Source organism: Ictalurus punctatus, chromosome 1 (genome assembly GCF_001660625.3).
Source record: "Ictalurus punctatus breed USDA103 chromosome 1, Coco_2.0, whole genome shotgun sequence".
Classification (NCBI taxonomy): domain Eukaryota; kingdom Metazoa; phylum Chordata; class Actinopteri; order Siluriformes; family Ictaluridae; genus Ictalurus; species Ictalurus punctatus.
Window position 1 is genome coordinate 15,755,874 of NC_030416.2, and position 21,321 is coordinate 15,777,194.

Consider the following 21,321-nt stretch of genomic DNA (forward strand, 5'->3'; position numbering starts at 1 on the left):
AAGAAGAAGAAGAAGAAAATACCAAATGTAAATATAAAAAAGTTAATTTATATATTTATTTATTTACAAGAAAATACATCCCTCAACTTGAGAGGTTTGTATCATGCTTGATTCAACAACATTTCAACTGACATTTCTCCTAAAATGGGGAATGTGTACAAATCCACTGCAAAGATCACAAGACTAACGCACAGACAAATAAGCCAATGGTCACGCCCAATACACCTCACTGCATAATAAATAGGATAATATGCAATAAATAAATAAATAATTTGCACGTCACTATTTTATTTGAAAACACAACTTGGCATAAAGTTTGGATCTGGCGTAGCCAGGAACACTTACCTCTTTTTGGGCTCCCCCCCCCCCCCCTCCCTATTCACTGTTCCAGGTGGATTATTATTGGTTCGACACAGGAAGCTGCTCTTTACTACTGTGCCCGAAGGTTTTGAAAGTGCGGAAATACATCCAGGGAAAAGTTCAGCGCGAACACGAGAAGTTGTGACGTGGGGAAACACACACACACACACACCCTGTAAAAACTCGAGCACGCGCTGCAATTAGGAAATACTGTCCCTTTTCAGAGGAGAGGTTTTGTTCGAAGCAAACACAATGGATACGAGTGGACCGTGCTTCATCTGAGCCGGATTCTTTTACTCAGTGAAACATTGCAGTGTTTCAGTGTGCTCATGGGTGACGAGAACGACTTCCGTCCTGTAACTCGCAGCAGAAGGCGCGCGACCATCACCAGCGCCAAGGGCGAGTTCGTGAAACGTCCGAATGGCGCGAGCTCAGCTGATACCAACAGTCGCACGTGGACTAAACCCAAACACAAGGGACAGGACACACGCGCGCGCTTTTTACCTGAGGAGAAGCCAAAAGATAGTCATAATGATAACCTGAGGTGAGGGAGGGGTTGTTGTGGAAATATCCTAAGTAGTGTGATACGATATTTTCCCTCATGTAGCCTCTAAAAACTGGTGTGTATATGTAGTGATGGTATTTCTCCATAATGTTTGGTACTATATACTTTCCAGATGTAGCCCATGTTTTGAAAGCAGTTGGGTGTGACTGTACTATGAAGCACTACTCAGCTCACATGTATCTTTTGAACTAATGTCTTATATCCAAGTTAATGAATAACAATGATGTGTCTTACACCATGTTGCTTCAGATACAACACAGTACATTGATCAGTGGTGCCTGATACACTGATTCTCCTTATTAGGTGTCTTTATTAACATAGAAACTTGTTGTAGCTTGTATGTGGTCCACATTGCAGAACAGTTTTAACTGCTTGATTAAGTCTATTGCTTCACTTCCGTTCTTACAGTTGCCACAGGTTGCAAGAGTCGATGCTGAGCTCTGCAAGCCATTTCCGAAATTACAGAGGCATTCTGAACTGGTGTCTTGTCATGCTGGTGAGTCTGATCGGTTGCATACAGATGACAGATTGTAACTGTAGCCTGGATGTGCTGGAACATGTATGAGTGAAAAAAGACATCAATCTGCACCAGTCTTATCTCCTTTTTCCTTTTCTAAGAATGTGGCATCACGTAAAGTCATCGGTGTTGCTTCATTGTCATGCATGAGTCACTGAGTACCTTTGTTGAAGTGAGTTAATAATCCTTGAACACAGCAAATGCCTCTCGGTCGTCAGAAGGCCACACCGTAAAAGAAATAGGACACCTGTCACGTAAATTGTGCAGGGTTTGCCTTACTTCAGTATTGCAGTATGTCTCGGGATCTACCACCCTGCACAGTTTCATTTTAAAATAGCTGCTGAACATTGAGATACTGAAGGCATCGAACGAAGGAAATAATGGTTGAGAGATTTCTTTCTGAGAGCGCTAGTCTATGCAGTCTATGGCTAAAGTATGTGGACACCTGACCATCACACCCCATATGCGGTTCTTCCCCAAACTGTTTCCACAAAGTTGGAAGCCCACAGTTGTATAGAATGTCTCTGTATGCTGTAGCGTTACAATTTTCCTTCACCGGAACTAAGAGGCCCAAACCTGTTGCAGCATGACCGTGCTCCTGCGAACAAAGTGAGTTCCATAAAGACATGGTTTGCCAAGGTTGAAGTGGAAGAACTTGAGTGGCCTGCACAGAGCTCTGACCTCAACCCCACTGAACCCCTTTGGGATAAACTGAACACAGACTGCATGCTAGGTCTCCTCACCCAACATCAGTGCCTGACCTCATTAATGCTCTTGTGGCTGAATGGACACAAATCCCCACAGGTATGCTCCAAAGTCCTCCAGAAGAGTGGAGGTTATTATGACAGCAAAGGTGGGACTAAATATGGAATGGAATGTTCAGTAAGCACATATGGATGTGATGGTCAGCTGCCTGCAAACTTTTGACCATATAATGTATATTTATGAAGAGCTATATAGCTATAACTTGCACGTAAACTTACTAACTTTATACTTCATCTGAAATTTGGAAACCAGTTTGTGGCGCAGCAGGCATGTTCACCCTTTATCTGTATAGGTTTCTTACAACTTTTCTGGTTTCCACCGACCTCCAAAAAAACATGCTGGAAGGTGGATTGGCTATGCTAAACTGTGCCTAGGTGGGAATTAGTGTATGGTTGTGAAAATAGAAACGCATGTACTCTTGAACATTCATGCAGTTATCTTATCAGCCATTCATACATCAGCAGAACAATGCATAAATTCATGCAGATACAGGTCAAGAGCTTCAGTTAAGTTTCACATCAACAATCAGATTGTGACCTCAGTAATTTTAACTGTGGCATGGTTATTGGTGCCAGACGGGCTGGTATGAATATTTCAGAAACTGCTGGTCTCCTGGGATTTTCACACACAACAGTCTCTAGAGTTTACTCAGAATGGCACAATAAAGAAAAAACATCCTGTGAGCAGAGGGTCTGCAGGCTGAAACACCTTGTTAATGAGAGTAGTCAGGTGAGACTGGCTAACTCAATTAACAACTCTTTACAACAGCATGAGCAGAAAAGCATTTTGGAATGCACAGGAAGCCACACCTTGAGGCGGATGAGCTACAACAGCAGAAGACATCAGGTTCCACTCCTGTCAGCCAAGAACAGGAATCTGAGATTCCAGTGGGCTCAGGGTCACCAAAACTGGACTGTTCAAGATTAAAAAAGAGCAGGCTGACGTTTTATGTGAACATTTAATGGATCTTTTGACCTGTACAGTATGTTTTTTATGTCATGTGAAGCTCTTGGTCTGTATGCATTGCACTTCTGTCACATGATGGGCTGATTGGATAGTCCAGCTGTAACCATGGCCACATAAAGAACACAGTGAAGCCGCCTATCGCTGGGGTGTCTTTTACAATAGTCACTAATACAGTACCACGTATATTAGTGTAACAAGCTGCTTGGTGGTGTGTAACATACACCGAGCATGACCGTGTAGAAATCTTAAACAATTCTTCTGTAACATTGAAATCATTAGACAGATTCGAATTAGCGATTCTGATGCATTACCATTCCTGGATGCATTTAAAGTAGCTCAGAAACGAGTGATCTTGCTGAAGAATGTGGCATGACACTCACTTGGCACTCGATGAATCATTGTTGTGCAGTGTGTTTGGGGGACACAGTTAGTGCCAAGTGGCACCTAAGAATAGATTTCCTGAAACAGCTCCTCTTCATGAACCCAAGCTGAGGTTAGCTTGTTCATTCTCCGTTTCAAATGGGGATGGAAACATTTGCATGTTTCATTCTGCCTTTGAGGGTTTACAAGGGTACTACAGAGACATGGTTTTCTTTATATACTGTATAGTTCAGGCTGTTTCACTGCTCCATAGAATGTGCTATTCTTTAAAAGCAGATAAGTTTATTTTCAAAATGAGAAAGTGGTGACAATAATCCATTTTCTTTCTTATAATGTGTAAATTGCAGTGAAATTATATTAATATGTTATATTATAAATGGTCTGGTTAATTAACGCACAATTTCCTTGTGGCTTCTGTGTCACTTTTTTTCCCCTCGTGTTACAGATCTTGAGTAATGCACGTCTGTTCTTGGAGAACCTTCTAAGGTTTGTAGACATTACATACTAGCGCAGTTTTCATGACGTGCAGTTAGCTTCCTTCATTTAAAAATTCTCTATGGTGTCAGGCTTGGCCTGTGCAAGAGGCCAGTTTGAAATAAAGAACACTTGTTGTGGGGACCATATGTCTAATACACCACCTAACTATTAACTATAATGACTGGAATAGTAGAGATGTTTGGGTTGCTGGGTGCATGCACAGGACCAGCTAGGACTCAGTGGGACTGCTGAGCCCCATGCTGAGGGCACCATATGTTACTATCATGTTGTACTCCACTGTAGGCAAGCAGTTATGTTCCAGCTGCCAGCTCTAGTCACAGCCATACAAACACTTTCACATGCAAAACAAACATTTATGAGCCACGGTTAGAGCAGATGTGCAAGGGAGACAAGTAGGAACAAGTATTTTGTTGATTGTTCGATAAGGAGAACGTATAAACATGAATAAGTGCCACTTTGTAAATGCATTCCAGGTCATTTAGTCACCTTTGTAGTTACTTTATACTGTTTGTATGTAGGTATGGTGTACTAGTGGACCCCATTCAAGTGGTGTCACTGTTCCTGAAGGATCCGTATAGATGGCCTGCCGCATGCCTGGTCATTGGTATGTTTATCCTGCACTTCTCTAAAGTATTCTTTTAGTTTATTTATGTGAAATGTGTCTATGTAGTGAAATGTATTACAAGATGAGCCGTAATTGCCGCAAGCAGCAGTCGGACAACCTGTCGGCCTTGAGTGAGCTGCTTTTTAAAGTATTTGCTCACCAATAATATCTAAGAGGTAGTGATTGTACATTGGCTTCACAGAGAGAAAATCTTCCTCCCTTTTGTATGTGAGTCTTTATTCAAGCACAACAGCCAACAGCATTCGAATGCTTTATCTGTACTTTTGGAACAGTGTGGGGTTTTTTTTCTTCTACTTCTTTCCAAAATAAATTATTCTGTTTCGGTAATCTGTTTCAAAGAAGTAATTCTGTTACTGGATGAAAGGTGTGTGTTTTTCTGCTTATCTTTACTCTGCTAAGTCTCTGCTAAGCACACTTTCAGCTCCATCACTGTGATGTTTTGTGTGTGTGTGTGTGTGTGTGTGTGTGTGTGTGTGTGTGTGTGTGTGGTGCCTGTCACTGGGTTAATTCTGAGGGCAAAAGGTTGACCCTGTTTTGATTGGTGACATACTAAAAAGCTCCTTTGCTGCTGAGTGCTGCTGTATGTCAGGTGCATATTAAATCACTTTGTGCATATATTATTAATTAACGGATGTCTGCTGCTTAATTTTTCCTTCTCTTTAAAAGTACTGTAAATGTTACGTTTAGCATTTTTGTTAGGAGATCCTTAGCTTGTTAGAGTATAAAACTGCTTATGTGTGCATGGATAAAGATCAGCTGTTGCAGTTGATGCAGAAATGACAAGAATGACATTTTTATTTAGAGCAGTGTAAGATTACAGATTGTTAATGGAAAAAAACAACAACAACAACAGTTATTTCTGCTTAAATAAGGATGACGTGGCTGATTTGGGGCATAAAATCGCTGGCAGCACTTCATAATAAATGTGATCATTGTTGTACCATATCAGTAAATCTCTTCGTATCATCTTAACCGCTTAAATGTCCGGCTTATTATTCAGTTATTACTTTTAAACTTATAGGAAAGTTATGAGAGTATGGAATGTAAGTCTGGGAGTTTATGGGAGTAAGGGAAAGCTGTAATATCAAGGCATTATTTTTAAAGACTATATTGTGTTTTTGTTTGTTTGTTTGTTCTGTTTTTTGCAAGGCCAGTGGTTCATAATGTATCTCTGTGTCTTTCCAGTTTCAAATGTGTTCATACTTGTGGCGCTGTACACAGAGAGGAAATTAGCCACTGTAAGTTTGCCAGCTTCAAACCCAAACCATTACAGAACTAAAGACATCGAGGGTGTCCCAAATGTCTCCATGTATAAGGGACTAGGTTTGCCCGTCGGTTGTGCCTTCGTCAGTGGATGTTCTTGCACGTCCACTTCTCGAATGGTCTGCAACACTTCCAGTGTTTTTCAATTTGTTAATAAGTTTGGCAACAGAGTCGTGTGTGATGTGCCTGCCATGTTTCCTGTTCAAGTCCATCACAAACTTGCGATAGCATCCCGATCCAGCAATGAAAATGATTTAAATACGTGGTTCTTTTGTATGTATGACAGTATGAAAAATTTTGGAAGACGTTTTCCTAAAACGTGTTAATTTCCCTCTATGTATGGAGACTTTTGGGATCACCTAGTACTGTAGATCAGTGGTTTTCAAAGTGGGTGTCGCGGCCACCAGGGGGCACCCCGGGGGGCCTCAACAATTTAGTGTGAAAAATAAATAAATGTATGTTTTCTCTTTCTCTCTCACACACACACAATCAATTCCTAATGTAATGTAAAGATGTAAGATGTAATTATTAATAATAATAAAAAGGGGGGGATATATTCAGAAGTCTGTATTTTTAATGTGTTTTAAAGACATCTTGCAAAAGGGGGCCTCAGTCAAATTTTAATGCCATTTGGGGGGCCTTGCCCTGGAAAAGTTTGGGAAGCACTGCTGTAGATCATACAGTACATGGTCTCGAAATCTCTCATCTGTGGTTTTAATGTACAATGGGGCTCAGAAGTTTGTGAAACCTTTAGAATTGTCTATATTTATGCATAAATCCTAACCTAAAACATCATCAGATTACAGTGAGGAAGATGGAAAATAAGTAGAGAAATTGACAGTTGACCATAAAGAAAAGACAGAAAGATGTGACAGAACAAGAAAAATAAATAAATAAAGAGAAAAAAAAGCAAATAAAGGAACAGAAAGAAAAAAAATGCATTATGATTGTAGGTGTTAATGTGTACTTTGTATCTATTTAATCAATGGGCACATGCTGTAGTTGATGGTTCAGGGTGTATGTATCTGTGTGTGTGCACACATGCAAGATTGTGTATGTATGGGCTATCATAGGGTAACTGTATGAAATGTATAATAAAGAAAAGGAAGAAGAGGTAAAAAAAAAAAAGGAAGAAATTAAAAAAAAAAACTAATAATAAAATACATTTCTAATAGACTGCCCCACACCACACCGCCCCAGCGAGACGAGGAATATTTTATTATTGAGGAAATTATCCAATGTTGTGTATATGTGAGTGCCAAAAGTATGTGGACATCTAGGATTCGCAGTAAATTTGAAGGTGAAATTTTAGAGTCAGGTGTTTTAAATCAATGGGCTGACAATCAGGTGCGAATGAGTGCCCGGTTTTATTTAAAGAGTAGGGATCTATCAAAGTCTTCAAAGATCTTCATAACACATTTGTGGAAGTATACCATGGCTCAAACAAAGGAGATTTCTGAAGAATTCTGAAAAATGTGTTGATGCGCATCAGTCTGGAAAAGGTTACAAAACCATCTCTAATGAGTTTGGACTCCACCAATCCACATTCAGACAGATTGTGGACAAATGGAGGAAATTCAAGACCATTGTTACCCTCCCAGGAAGTGATCGACCAACAAAGATCACCCCAAAGCAAGACATGTAATAGTCTGTGATGTCACAAAGGAACCCAGGGTAACTTCTAAGCAAGTAAAGGTCGCTTTCACGTTGGCTAATGTTAATGTCCATGAGTCCATGGGCCAGGACAGCATGGAATAATGAATTCTGAATTATACCAGCGATTTTTAAAGGAAAACGTCAGGACATCTGTCCATGAACTGAATCTCAAGAGAAAGTGGGTCATGCAGCAAGACAACGACCCTACGCACACAAGTCGTTCTACCAAAGAACGAGTAAAGAAGAATAACGTTTTGGAATGGCTAAATCAAAGTCCCAACCTTAATCCAATAGAAATTTTGCGGAAAGTCCTGAAGCGAGCAGTTCATGTGAGGAAGCCCAATAACATCTCAGAGTTGAAGCTGTTCGGTACTGAGGAATGGGCTAAAATACCTCCAAGCTGATGTGCAGGACTGATCAACAGTTCCCGAAATGTTTAATTATTGCTGCACAACTGGGTCAAACCAGATACCGAACGCTATTCTTCATAAACTTTTGCCACTCACGATATGCAATATTGGATTATTTTCCTTAATAAATAAATGACCAGGTATAATATTTTTGTGTCCGTTGTTTAATTAGGTTCTCTTTATCTACTTTTAGGACTGTGAAAATCTGATGTTGTTTGAGGTCATATTTATGTAGAAATATAGACAATTCTATAGGGTTCACAAACTTTCAAGCACGAATGTATATATATATTTTTTTTTTTATAATAATAATGAATGAAGAAGAAAAGCAAATCTGAGTTCTGATCCCCCCCCCCCCCCCCCCCCCCTTCATCCAGGGAAACTTCGGGGAGCAGATTGGCCTGATTATTCACATCGTCAATCTGTCAGTAATCTTGTGCTTTCCAGTGGTCACTGTGCTCATGCTGCCCTCTGTAACACCAGGTGAGGAATGCACAATGGCCGCCTTCTCCCAGATATCCTCTAAACAGTGTAGTTATGAGTTTGTATAATTAGTGATTAACATTAGTCAAATCTAGCCACAGCTAATTTATCACTTGTCCGTCTGACCGGGAAATTCCACACAAACTGGCCACATGGCTCTAAGTACTGATTTCATCATTATGAGAATGCCACTTTAAGGAAATTGTAATTAAAGAATTAAAACGTCATCCACAGACTGATAAACTTATACCATCTATATTATAACCAAATATTGCCTTATGTTCCCTTTACAGTGCTCTCATAAAGCTATCAAGACTTCTCGCAGCTTGTCTAGTATCTATTGGGAAACATATCGCGTTATTTCCCCTGGTGTAAACCTTTTTTCTGGCACCCCTATTCTACCTCATCTGTTAGCACAATGGGAGGTGCCAAAGGCACTCCATCTGTTGGGTTTGTGCCACACTCTACCCTTGTGTATGAGACAGTAAGGTCAGCGGTGAGGCCACTGGGGCTGTTACTGGCATTAGAGCTGAGCCCAAGAGTCCCTGCATGGGCCATTTCCACCCGGCATATGGCTGCTATTGATAAAGCTGTGGTGGCCTACACACGCATCTTCAGTGCCAGGACTGTGTCATCAGGTTGCTTATGGGCTTGTGTTATGACAATTTCAGTTTATTGAGTTATGTGTTGTCTCAGTTTGAATTGAGGATCATCCTAATGGCGCTCTTAAAAATGTTGTACGTGATTTCGCGTTTGGTTACCGTAGTAACAATTGTCCTTGTATTTAGATTCTTTTGCTGTATGTCTTTTGCACATATAAAATTCATTTTCTCAACAATTTCCTGTCTTTCCTCATTTGCTCTTGTACTCTTGGCTCTGTTTAGTTGGCGGCGCCTTTGCGCTGGCCGTCTACACTATCCTGTTTCTGAAGCTCTACTCATATAAGGACGTGAACAGGTGGTGCAGGGAAAGGACGCACGCGAAGGCTCGCAGCCTGTCCAGATCGCTGTCATGTGAGTACACTCACTATCCTCTAGGCAAGGAGAATCAACCTGCAATTCTTCCATACTGATCATGCTCACTGAATAGTTTACAACATTCAGATCAGTTCATTTACATTTTTTAGTTTCACACCCAATTAATATGACAGTTATTCTAGATATCAAATAGTTTTAACAACACACAGCAGAAATGAGGTTTGGAGACAAAATATTGCACAAGGCCACTACAGTTTTAGTTATGGGACTCCTGCAGTACAATGGCCTGTAATAGATCACCTATTTCTCCATGAAATAGGAATAGAATTCTTTTTTTTTGCTTAGAATTGAAATCACGATTCTCACTCATGCTTCTCTGATCATTATGTATTTATTACATTCTTATCTTAATGTAGCAGAGTGTGCTACCTGCATTTTGAATGACTGGTTTAGTGGGATGTCTGTACTGCAATTAAGAATTAAGAGCACAGTGTGGCCTCCCACATCTAAAAGGAAACCTGGATTAATAATGAGTCATTTCATTTATTTTGCTGATAGCAACTCGGCCACTTGTGGATGAAAATTGGTCTTGATAAATGTTTGCTGTGCATAATGTTTCACTGGGGAGTTTTGAGCAAGGCAACCTGTGCAGCCATGACTCACTCACCCCATTCATTCATTTCATTGTTGTCCATCCATCCATTTTCTGTACCACTTATCCTACAGGGGACTCGGGGCACAAGGCAGGGGACACCCTGGACAGCCCATCGCAAGGCATAATCGCACACACATATTCACATAGTACAGGCAATTTAGAGATGCCAATCAGCCTACGACACATGTCTTTGGACTGGGGGAGGAAACCCCCGGGGAGAAAATGCAAGCTCTGCTCACACAGGGTGGGGGCGGGAATCAAACCCCAACCCTGGAGGTGCGAGGCAAACATGCTAACCCCTAAGCCAATGTGCCCCACTATTTAATTGTTGTTTGTTTAGAAATTAATACATTAATGTCAAACATTATCTCGGCGTCTCCGAGTGAACACTGGTGTAATTGTCTGCCGCTGCTCTTGAGAAGTTAGATGAGGCTAATCGCTTTATTTTTGGCTCTTGGTGGTATTTTTGTGGTATTTTCTTTGCTTGATTCTGAAGTTGGCTCTACCTACCGATCTCTGGAGCTGCCGGTCTGCCTGCTCTGTCTGTTTGCCACTGCTCGCCATTTTCTCTGCTCGCCATTTTCTCTTTCCCCTGGGATCTACTGTCCTGGGCCTCTGAGTGGGGAAAGTATGAAGATCGCCAAGCTACCAGCATGGACTACATTTGCTTGGATCATTCTTACATCCATCTGTCATCCAGTGACCTCGATGCTTCTGTATATGGTGACTGAACTTCTACAACTGAACTTCCGCCTCTCCAAGCCACCATCACCACTGCATTCCTACCGCTGCATTCCTTCTACAATTCCTGCATTTTAGTTTTGCCATCGGGGATCTCGGCGGAACTACATCATCAATCCCACAAGTACAATACGATCATTCTGGTATTCAAAATCTCGCCTCACAAAGAAACCCACACGGTCCGTCGACCGAAAGTGTATTAGCAAACTTAACCAGTTCAGCCACCACAAATACCGGAAATAACTTTCCTTTGGTCTGTGGAATCTACGATCGCTTTCCAATAAAGGTCCCGTCGTTTATGATCTACGGTCTGATCATAAGTTTGACTTTTTTTGTTTATCTGAGATTTGCCAGTATAAGGATGATTTTTCACAACTCAACCGTTTTAGCCCTCCAGGCTATGTTTACACCTGCAAACCCCGTGCGTCAGGTCGTGGCAGAGGTCTTGCATAATATACAATGAGAAATGGGAAGTGTTGCTGTAACAAACTTATAAGTCAGGCAAGGAGGAGGAGGGAACCGGCTGGACATAAACAAAGTTTAATCTTAAACAGAACATAATCATAACATAAACCACACACTCTCTACCACTGGCACTTCCTGCCACTCCTTTATCTTGCTCTCCCACTGATTAGCCAAATCAGTGCAAGGTGTGCGTCCTCACAGCCTGGCCACTCCCTTCTCCTCGTCATACTCCTCCACAAGATTCAGGCCTCCAGCCTGACGTACACCCACTCCCACCCTTTCAGGAGGGTGGTCCTGCATCCTGGGTAGCGAAAGGGGAGACGAAGGGAGGATGAGGGGATAGAGAAGGAGTAAACAGGAGAGAGAGAGAGGAGAGAGGAAAAAACACTCCGCTCCCTGAAACGCTGTCATCTAGTTCTCTGCCAGCTGGGAAGCGATCCCCCACAATGTCGGGCGACGGAACTGGACTTCTGAACGGGTGTCTGTGGCTCCTCCCCTTTTCATGTGGACGGCAGCCACCAATCTGCTTCCCCGGCAGAAAGCAGCGGGTCCTCGCTCCCCTTTCCTCCCCGGCAACCGCTCCTCCCCACCCCGGTGCTTCCAGCAACTCCTTTAGCTCTCCCTCCAACTGATTATCCAAATCAGTGCAAGGTGTGCGTCCTCACAGCCTGACCACTCCCTCCTGCTCGTCACAGTCTCACTTAACTCTGCCTGAATTCACTTCAATCGAATCTCTTGCCTTACAGATTAATGGCACAGTTCCAACTGTGCTTGTCCTAAAGCAAACACTAGCTTTTAAACAGACTTTTCTGCCTTTTTAAATTTTATCAGCTTCCTTTCTCCCAATGTGATCCTTGTTGGTGATTTTAATATACACATTGACAGTGCATACAGTACAACTACGAGGGACTTCTTATCATGTCTTGATAGCTTTGGTATACAACAATTGATCAATTTTCCTACACACTCGAATGGTCATATTCTCCATCTTGTCTGTTGCTCTGGTATAACCCCGCCACAGTTGTGCTGCTTCTGACACAACCTTTTCAGATCCTGTGCTGGTGTCTTTAATGCCCAGTTAACTCTATTTCAAAGTAATCAATGTTGGGCCATTTCATTCCAGAATATCAAGAATATTGATGTATCTGTACTCGTGCAAGGTCTTGCAAGCCTCCCTAGCAAGGGCAGTCTATCCACTCCTGATGATCTGGTATTTCATTACAATGATGGACTTCAGTCGCTTCTTGATGTGCATGCACCTCTAAAATCCAGGACCGTTTCATTTGTCAATTGAACCGTGTAGGTACACACCTGAACTACGCCAGCTAAAAGCTCAAGGTCGTCGTTTGGAACGTCTGCATCTCAAAACCGGATTTTTAGCACACAAAGAAATGTATGCTGATCATATGAAAAAATATAAAGCTACTCTCTCTACAGCTAAATCCAACCATTACTCAAATTTGATGACGTCCAGTGAAGGGAATGTCCCAACTCTTTTCTCTGTGATGAATAATTTTTTACAGCCCGCTGATCCTCTCCCATCACACTTGCATTCAACTGCATTATGTAATGCTTTTTTTGACCCTTTTGTAACGCAAAAATAGGAAATATCCACCAGTCATTGTCTGCTTCGAACCAAGCCTGTTATTCTTCTTGTCTCAGTTGTCCTCTGCCTCTATCTTCTACTTTCTCCACTTTTAAACATCCTACAATAGATGAGAACTAAAATTATTTGAAAATCTTAATCCACTTCCAACCCTCTTAGTCAAAATCTGTTTACCAGTTCTTTCTTTTTTAATCACCGATATTATTCATTCCTCAATATTCAATGGTATTGTTCCACATAAACTTAAAACTGCTATAATAACTCCTGTACTCAAGAAGCCAGGTGCTGACCCAAATAACTTTCATAATTTCCACCCAATTTCAAACTTGCTGTTTTTTATCTAAAATTCTGGAAAAGGTTGTTGCAGCTCAGGTTCATGACCATCTCTATGATAACAACTTATATGAACAATTTCAATCTGGCTTTCGTTTATATCATAGTACTGTGACTGCCCTTGTTAAAATCTCCTGATGACTTACTGGTAACAGCTGATTCAGGGCTTCTATCTATATTAATTCTTCTGGATTTTACTGAAGCATTCAACACTATTTTTCACACTATCCTATTAGATAGATTACAATCTATACGATTTGTTGGTACTGCCTTGGCTTGGTTCACACCGTATCTCTCAGGTCACACTCAATCTGTACAATTAAGGCAATTCTGATCAAAACCATCCCAGATTACTACTGGAGTCCTGCAGGGATCAGTCTTGGGCCCTCTGCTATTTATTATTTATCTCCTTCCGCTTGGAGTATTTTCAGAAAATTTGGCATCCATTTCCATTGTTATGCTGAGGACACCCAGCTCTACCTGTCCTCCTCCCTGTCTTTTTAATTGCCTGTCTGAAATTAAAACTTGGTTTTTAAACAACTTCCTTAAACTTAATAACAGCAAAACTGAAATTTTAGTTGTTGTTGTTGTTTCAAAAAATAATCTTGCAAAGTCAAACTGTCTCTCCATGTCTATTGACAATTGCTCAGTCTCCCTCTCTATGCAGGTTAACAGCTTTGGTGTTATCTTTGATAATACTCTTTCATTTGAAGCTCACATTAATTATATTACTCAGATAGCATACTTCCATATGCATAACATTAAGCGTCTCCGACCAGCCTTCTCAACAAGGAGGACTGCCATCATGGTCCATGCACTAGTCACGTCACGCATTGATTATTGTAATTCTCTTCTCTATGGCCTCCCTCTCAAACTTTTACATAAACTTCAGTTAGTTCAGAACTCGGCTGCACGAATCATCTCTAGAACTCCGTCGGTTGAGCACATTTCCACAGTCCTTCAAAATTTGCACTGGTTTCCTGTTAAACAACACATTGAATTTAAGATTTTACTTCTTACCTATAAGGCACTACACAATCTGGCTCCTTCCTATTTGTACAATCTTCTTTCCATATATACTCCCGCCCATACACTTAGATCGTCTTCTTCATTTACTTTAGTTCTCCCTTGCATGCGTTTGTCCTCTGTGGGATCTTGAGCTTTTAGCTACGCAGCCCCTCAATTATTGAACCTCTTTCCACAGGATATCCGAAACTGTGAAATTCTTTCTGTTTTTAAATCTCGCCTCAAGACGCACCTTTTCAGACAAGCTTTCCGGTCACTGTCTATGCATTTTTTTCTTGTTTGTGGTGTTTTTAAGCCTGTATTGAGGGCCTCTGTGTTTTTTAGGCCAATCTGATGTCTTTTGCTGCTTGTAAGGTGACCTTGAGTGCCATGAAAGGTGCCTATAAATGAAATGTGTTGTTGTTGTTGTTGTTGTTGTTGTTGTTGTTGTTGTTGTTGTTGTTGTTATTATTATTATTATTATTATTATTTATTTATTTATTTATTTATTTAATTAAAACATTTGTTTAGGACATATTTGTTCCTTCTCACTACTAGCTTCTATTACTAGTAATAGAATACATTTAATTTTAACAACAAATAAATATACATACTATTACTAGTATGTAAATACTATTATGTTTGGGTCATTTTAAAATTTACTCACAGTTTTCCAACATTGTTTCTCCCCCTTTGTCTTTTGATTTGCTGTGCTTCAGGTGAATGCATGAGGTCATTGAAACAACATTTTATAGTTACTTGTTACAGTAAAAAAAAAAAAATGGAGCTCTGTTTTATTCAAGAGTGGCCTGAGTAAAAATGGCAAAACAGCTCTATTCTTGAGTCGAATTCCATTGAGAAACGAATTGGGATTGCAATTCTGATAGGTTTTTTTTTTCTTTTCACAGCCCTAATGCACAGCCCTGTGCGTTTCTGGACAATTAAGTGCAACTTCTTCATATGTTATTGCATGCCCACATCTTCATCCCAGTATCATGTATTGAATGAGCTGTCTCTTTGACTTTTGTCAGAAGATACCTGTGACCCAGATTTTTCAGGACTTGTCTTCTGTCCTTGCAAGGAAATGGCAATAGTTTGAAGTAAACTTCCAAATCCTCTTCACGCAGATACATCCTATTCAATAACCTACATGAAACAGGTTCTCCATAACCCTATGGATTTTGAGACGTTCAAGTTGACACATGGGCATATAGATTTCACAACTAGCTAACTCATAATCAAATAAAGTTGCACTGGTGGTTTGTTTGTTTGCTTTACTCACCTCCTACACCTCCTACAGTATTCTAATTCACCTGAAGCAGAGTCAGAACAGCAGTATCGGGTACTAGCGATGGTGATATTGATAGCAGTAGCCTATTACCATTGAGCCAGTGCTGCCCACATTACTTAAGCCTGGTTTGGGTGTAAATGAACTAATATCTATCCACTCATCTCTTGACTATACTTGCATACAATAGGTCCATCAACACCATCTACCAGCGGACAAGTGTATGTGTCCTACCCTGGAAACCTCTCTCTGAAAGGTGAGTGATCCAGCTTTGGTTGGTTTTTCATTCACCTCCATAAAGACAAGACAAATGCACTGTGGAGTTTAACTCTCAGGACTCCTCAGTCTCATAAATGCACACCTTTCCTGTTTGGTTTAACTACACATACAGAATAACTTACAGCAGTTAGTGAATTATATGTGTTATGATGAATAAGAGAATGGCAATATACTTATTCAATTAAATGTAACATGGTATCATTTTTTCTTTATCGTCCAGATTTGTTTTATTTTGTTTTTGCTCCCACGTTGTGCTACGAGCTGAACTTTCCTCGTTCTAAATCTGTACGTATGGGATTCCTGCTCAGGAGGTTGTTCGAGATGGTAGGTGTTATTGTCAAGGTTTTTTCTTTTTTCATATCTGTAAAATTTACTAGAATACATTACTTGTATTGCCAATGTAACCATCTGTCTTACAGTTGCTGCTCACTCAGCTGTTAGTTGGCTTAACACAGCAGGTATGCCATAATTTTTTGCTATCATTAGGGGAAACATTTTGGATCATAATTTCTCCTGGGATTTTATAACATGCTCCTTTTTTTTCTCTCCTTGTGTTCTTTTCTGTTCTTCAGTGGATGGTACCAGTCATACAAAGTTCAATGAAGCCATTGCAGGTATGCTGTTATGTTGAGCTACCATTCACTGTTCTCTGTTCAGCAAAACCATGTAGAGATTTGGATTAACCTGCATTTCCTTCACAGGAAATGGATTTCTCCAGAATGATTGAGCGCCTGCTCAGGCTAGCTGTAAGTAGTAGGAGGAGCTGTTAAAAATATTGTTTTTATAGCGGTTTCTTCAAAGCGGGAATTTTTTGGGTCGAAAATAAATAAATGTTAATGTGGCTCAACAAACACAGAAGGGGAAAATAAAATCCTTGAATTAATGCAAAACCATTTGATTTTTTTTTCTTTTTCTTTGAATGTCAGGTCCCCAACCATTTTCTCTGGTTGATATTCTTTTACTGTTTTTTCCACTCATCCATGAACTTTGTGGCTGAGCTTCTGAGGTTTGGAGATCGAGAATTTTACAGAGACTGGTGGTATGTGAATTTATTAGTTAATAGAGAAGTAAAGTATATGTTTATAGAATATATCATGACACAGTGAAGCACTTTTGACACAAATTTCTTAGATGTTGCACATTTTTTCTTTTCAGGAATGCAGAAACTGTAACTTATTTCTGGCAAAACTGGAACATCCCTGTCCATAAGTGGTGCCTTCGGTAAGTTTTTCAAAGAAGCGTAGACAGCTGAAGAGTTCGCTGGATAAAATACAGCGCAGTGAAGTGTATCAAGACTGTAATGAAGAGACACTATGATGTGATCCGTCTGGCACATTAAGCATGCTTATTTACCGTGTTGAGTGACTGTTTATTCTCTCTCTCTCTTTCTCTTTCTGTCTTGCTTCTTTCTTTCTTTCTTTCCAAAGACATTTTTACAAGCCCTTGCTGAGAAAGGGGGCCAGCAAGTTAGTGAGCCAATCAGCAGTATTCTTCGCCTCAGCCTTTTTTCATGAGGTGAGGTGTACATAAATCAAGCATGCTTTTGAATATTGAATAACAGTAAATTTCTACTAAAATTAACAACTCGTATGGGATACTAACATGCATGAATACAATTTTGAGATAAACAGTGAAGTAAATATATATAAGCAACAGAATCTGAGCTAGAAAATTATTTAGCTGGCATGCAGACTACAGAAATGATACAGAACAAAAAGCTTTGGGTGACGGGAAGAAAGAATATACAGTAGGTATGTATTGTTAGAAATTGGGACCGGTGGAAAGTGTACACTTCTCAAATATTACATCCAGTAACTGTTTATGTCTATATAGCTCAGTATGAAACACAAAGTAACACAAATTAGAACTGGGGACCAATTAAAAGTGTGAATTTGTGATTAATCTTTTTTAATCCCCGATTAATTAAAGGCCACTTGTAAGGCTATATGCCCCCTGAGGCACTGAGTAAGGGTGTAATGATCGATGCATTGATTTGAAAGGCAATTATTGAATTTAATCAAGGCAACACTCATGAATTTATTATTATGAAATATAATTGATTATAAATTAATTATGTATTAGTATTGATTATAAAACAAATATTATCGAAAACGGGCCGACAAAATGATTTATATTTTTAAACTGATGTATAAATAGGCTAGCACGGTGATTTGCCCAAAACTCTGATACTTAAAATAGTCCCTCTTTATGTCATCTTCATTAGCAAATTAACTGTAGGCCTTCCCCAAGATTCTGAACAAAATTGGTCACGTATCTATTGGAGGCTTTTCAATCAAACAGTGATATACCGTATCATAACAGATCCTGTAGTGTCATAAAATATCGAATCATTGCCTCACTTCAAAACCGATCATATTGTATTGTATAGTTGTATAGATTCAGTAGAATTGTCAGATATTGAATTGAAATCGGATGGGATCGTATGGAAGCCTGAGGTTTACACCCCAGTACATATTCTTCAGTACAAGTGAAGGTTGGAGCATTAGTTTTGTGGATGAGGAGCCACGTAAAGCAACACCATATCGCCCTGCTGCTCTCTGCGATAAGCGCTCGCTTGAAAGAAACCGACAGGACAAAGGGTATATAAGCTACAGGTGCATCCAGATATCACAGAGAAAGTCCAGGCCTGTTCAGAAAGTGACCTTCTGAGGAGTGTTCTGAAACAAACTTACTCAGCTCTGACTAGTTAGAGTAATTTGAGAACTTCTAGGATAACAGATTGCCAGTTGGTAGAGTGTGAGCTCTGGATTGGTTTGATCTAGCACTGGAACATGAATTGCAACAGAAGCTTTTGTTTTTATGTATTGCCATGTTTGTGTGATCTTACTTCAAATACACGAATCATTTTCATTGCTTTTGTGTGTGTGTGTACGTGTGTGTACGCAGTATCTGGTCAGCGTTCCTCTGAGGATGTTCAGACTGTGGGCATTCATGGGCATGATGGCTCAGGTGAAAATTATCAGAATTTCCTAAGCAACCTATCATACAGAATATGCAGAATGTGTGTGTGTGTGTGTGTGTATATGTATGTATGTGTGTGTGTGTGTGTGTGTGTGTATGTGTATATATATATATATATATATATATATATATATATATATATATATATATATATATATATATATATATATATATATATATATATATATATATATATGTATATATATATATATATATATATGAAAACTGTCATGACTAGCAAAGACAATATATTTTTCCATAACATATGTACCCTATTTTAAGCTGAAGAAATGTCTTTATTGCAGCTCCCATTGGCATGGTTTGTGGGCAGGTTTCTCAGGGGTAACTACGGAAATGCTGCCGTGTGGCTTTCTCTCATAATTGGCCAGCCAATAGCTGTTCTTATGTATGTCCATGACTACTATGTCGTCCACCACCTGGAGGAAGCAGCAGAACCAGCACCTCTCTAAGCTCCAGATTGTGTACTGCTACCCAAACTGTCCCGCTGCCGTCCAACTCATATGTCCAATAATGTCTTCCTGAAAGAAAGAAAAAGGAAGGATCTTCATAGGCAGAATTCACTGGTATTAATTTGAAACATGTTATATGTTATAAGTTATATGGTGCCTTACTGAGATTATTTTTTAAGATACTGCTTGGATGTAGCAGATGTAATTCACAATTGTGTGGCATTACAGGCTAGGAATGGACAGGGATGATTTTTTTTAAAAATGTATTTGATATTGAAATGTAATGGATCACATCTACGGCATCATAGGCTTAAAAGGGAAAAATGGGGGGGTTTATTAAGTGTTTAAGGGTAATTTGTCATTTTACATAATTTTGCAAAAGAATACAGAGCATTTTGTGTAAAAGTGGCTAACATTGAAATTTTGCATTAAAAGAACATTTGTAGACTGTTAATGTTTAATTTAATATAATGTTTGTTTCTCAGTGTGGTCTGATCTACTCTGAGCTCATGCTGGAGAATTCAGGGACTTAATCTTGTAAAATCAGGGAGTGCCACCTACTGGTGTCTTGTAAATCATAAAGTGTATGAATGAAACTCTTAGGCCATGTAATTATACCTTAGTGTGGAGACATTCATCAAACATAATTATATTCCATAGAATAGCGAATACAGTGTAATCTCAGACTGTGATATTTTCTGCAGATTTAGTCCTTTTAGAGCCATTTGTTTTCAAGATGATGAGGGTGCCAGGTCCCTCCAATCAGTACAAGTTGGTGATAAATGGCTTTGGAGATAAATTGTATAATAGCTTGTAGTAGTACTGTATAAACATCCTATCTCCAACACTGAGATGCAGGCATGATTTCACACAGCGCTATCTTAAAGGTTGATTGCACGTTACAACACTATGGCCTGTTTAAAACCCTGCCTGACACACGGTACTGGAAGAATGATTACAGTGTAGAGAATCAATGCCATTGATGCAGAGATGCAGTTTATCTATTTTTACCAGTAGCTCTGTGCTCTAGTCTGCATCAAGTTTGTTGTAAATTCTTTAGTTTTGTAACTTTTGGAATTGTCTGCCATCTATTGTGCATGCATGTTTACAAAATGAATTTTATGATTGAATAATGCTTGCTCAATTTTAAATATGAACATTGTTTACATTGTTTCTACTTCCTTTGCATTGATTGTGTAGTGAATAAAGTCAGGATGGAGGTTGTGGGATAATGCAGAGTCCGTTTGGGTTTTTTTTTTGGTCACTGAAAGGTTGTTTTATTTATAGGATAAACAGGTGTTATATTTATAGAATAAAGTATAAAGGGACCAGCCTTAACCCAAGGCCAAACTTTACCCTAGATCAGCACTAACCCAAGCCCAACCCAACCCAATCCACCGAAAAACATTAACCCCAATACAATCCAAAGGAAAATATTAACCCCAGCCCAACCCAATCCACAGGAAAACACTAGCCCAAGCCACTGGAAAACCCTAGCCCAACCCAAAGCACCGGAAAACCCTAGCCCAACCCAAACCACCGGAAAACCCTAGCCCAACCCAAGCCACCGAAAAAGACTAGCCCTAGCCCAAACCCAACCCTTTCAGCAAATTTTGCCCAAGCCTATATGTATGCTACCCTGAACAAAGCCAAAGGTTCTCAAAATTATTGGAACAGTGAACAAATCCTCATCACTGCTTTATTTTATTCTATTTATTTTTTACATTAGTTTTTAATGCGGGTACTTTGACAATTCACAATGCATTAGTGTAAAGTGTTACAAAACCCTCATTTAAAGACTCGTATGAAAGAGGTGGGCAACATAAGGGGGACACGGGAAACACGGTGCGAGATGACTGATTACATTTATTACGGACGAACGTTACACACAAACTCTCATGCCCTAAACCAAGAAAAGAACTACGATTGGAACAAAGATTCAAAGTAACCAAAACAAACGCAAGACGACTCACACAAAGCTTTAGCCGTCATCAACAATACCAGGCAAAGAAAAGAACACATAACACATCT

The 21,321-nt window shown here is 39.8% G+C and overlaps 1 protein-coding gene across 1 annotated transcript; it reads left to right on the forward strand.

Moving 5' to 3' along the window:
• The first annotated feature begins 452 nt into the window (after window positions 1-452).
• dgat1b (diacylglycerol O-acyltransferase 1b) lies at window positions 453-20,522 on the forward strand. Its single transcript, XM_017472356.3, has 17 exons — window positions 453-904; window positions 1,334-1,421; window positions 4,000-4,040; window positions 4,571-4,656; window positions 5,863-5,915; window positions 8,384-8,489; window positions 9,374-9,502; window positions 15,750-15,815; window positions 16,059-16,162; window positions 16,258-16,296; window positions 16,411-16,452; window positions 16,540-16,584; window positions 16,765-16,877; window positions 16,994-17,059; window positions 17,266-17,353; window positions 18,746-18,808; window positions 19,126-20,522. Exons 1-17 carry the CDS (start codon window positions 690-692, stop codon window positions 19,288-19,290), a joined length of 1,509 nt encoding a protein of 502 aa, XP_017327845.1. The 5' UTR covers window positions 453-689; the 3' UTR covers window positions 19,291-20,522.
• Window positions 20,523-21,321: the final 799 nt, after the last annotated feature.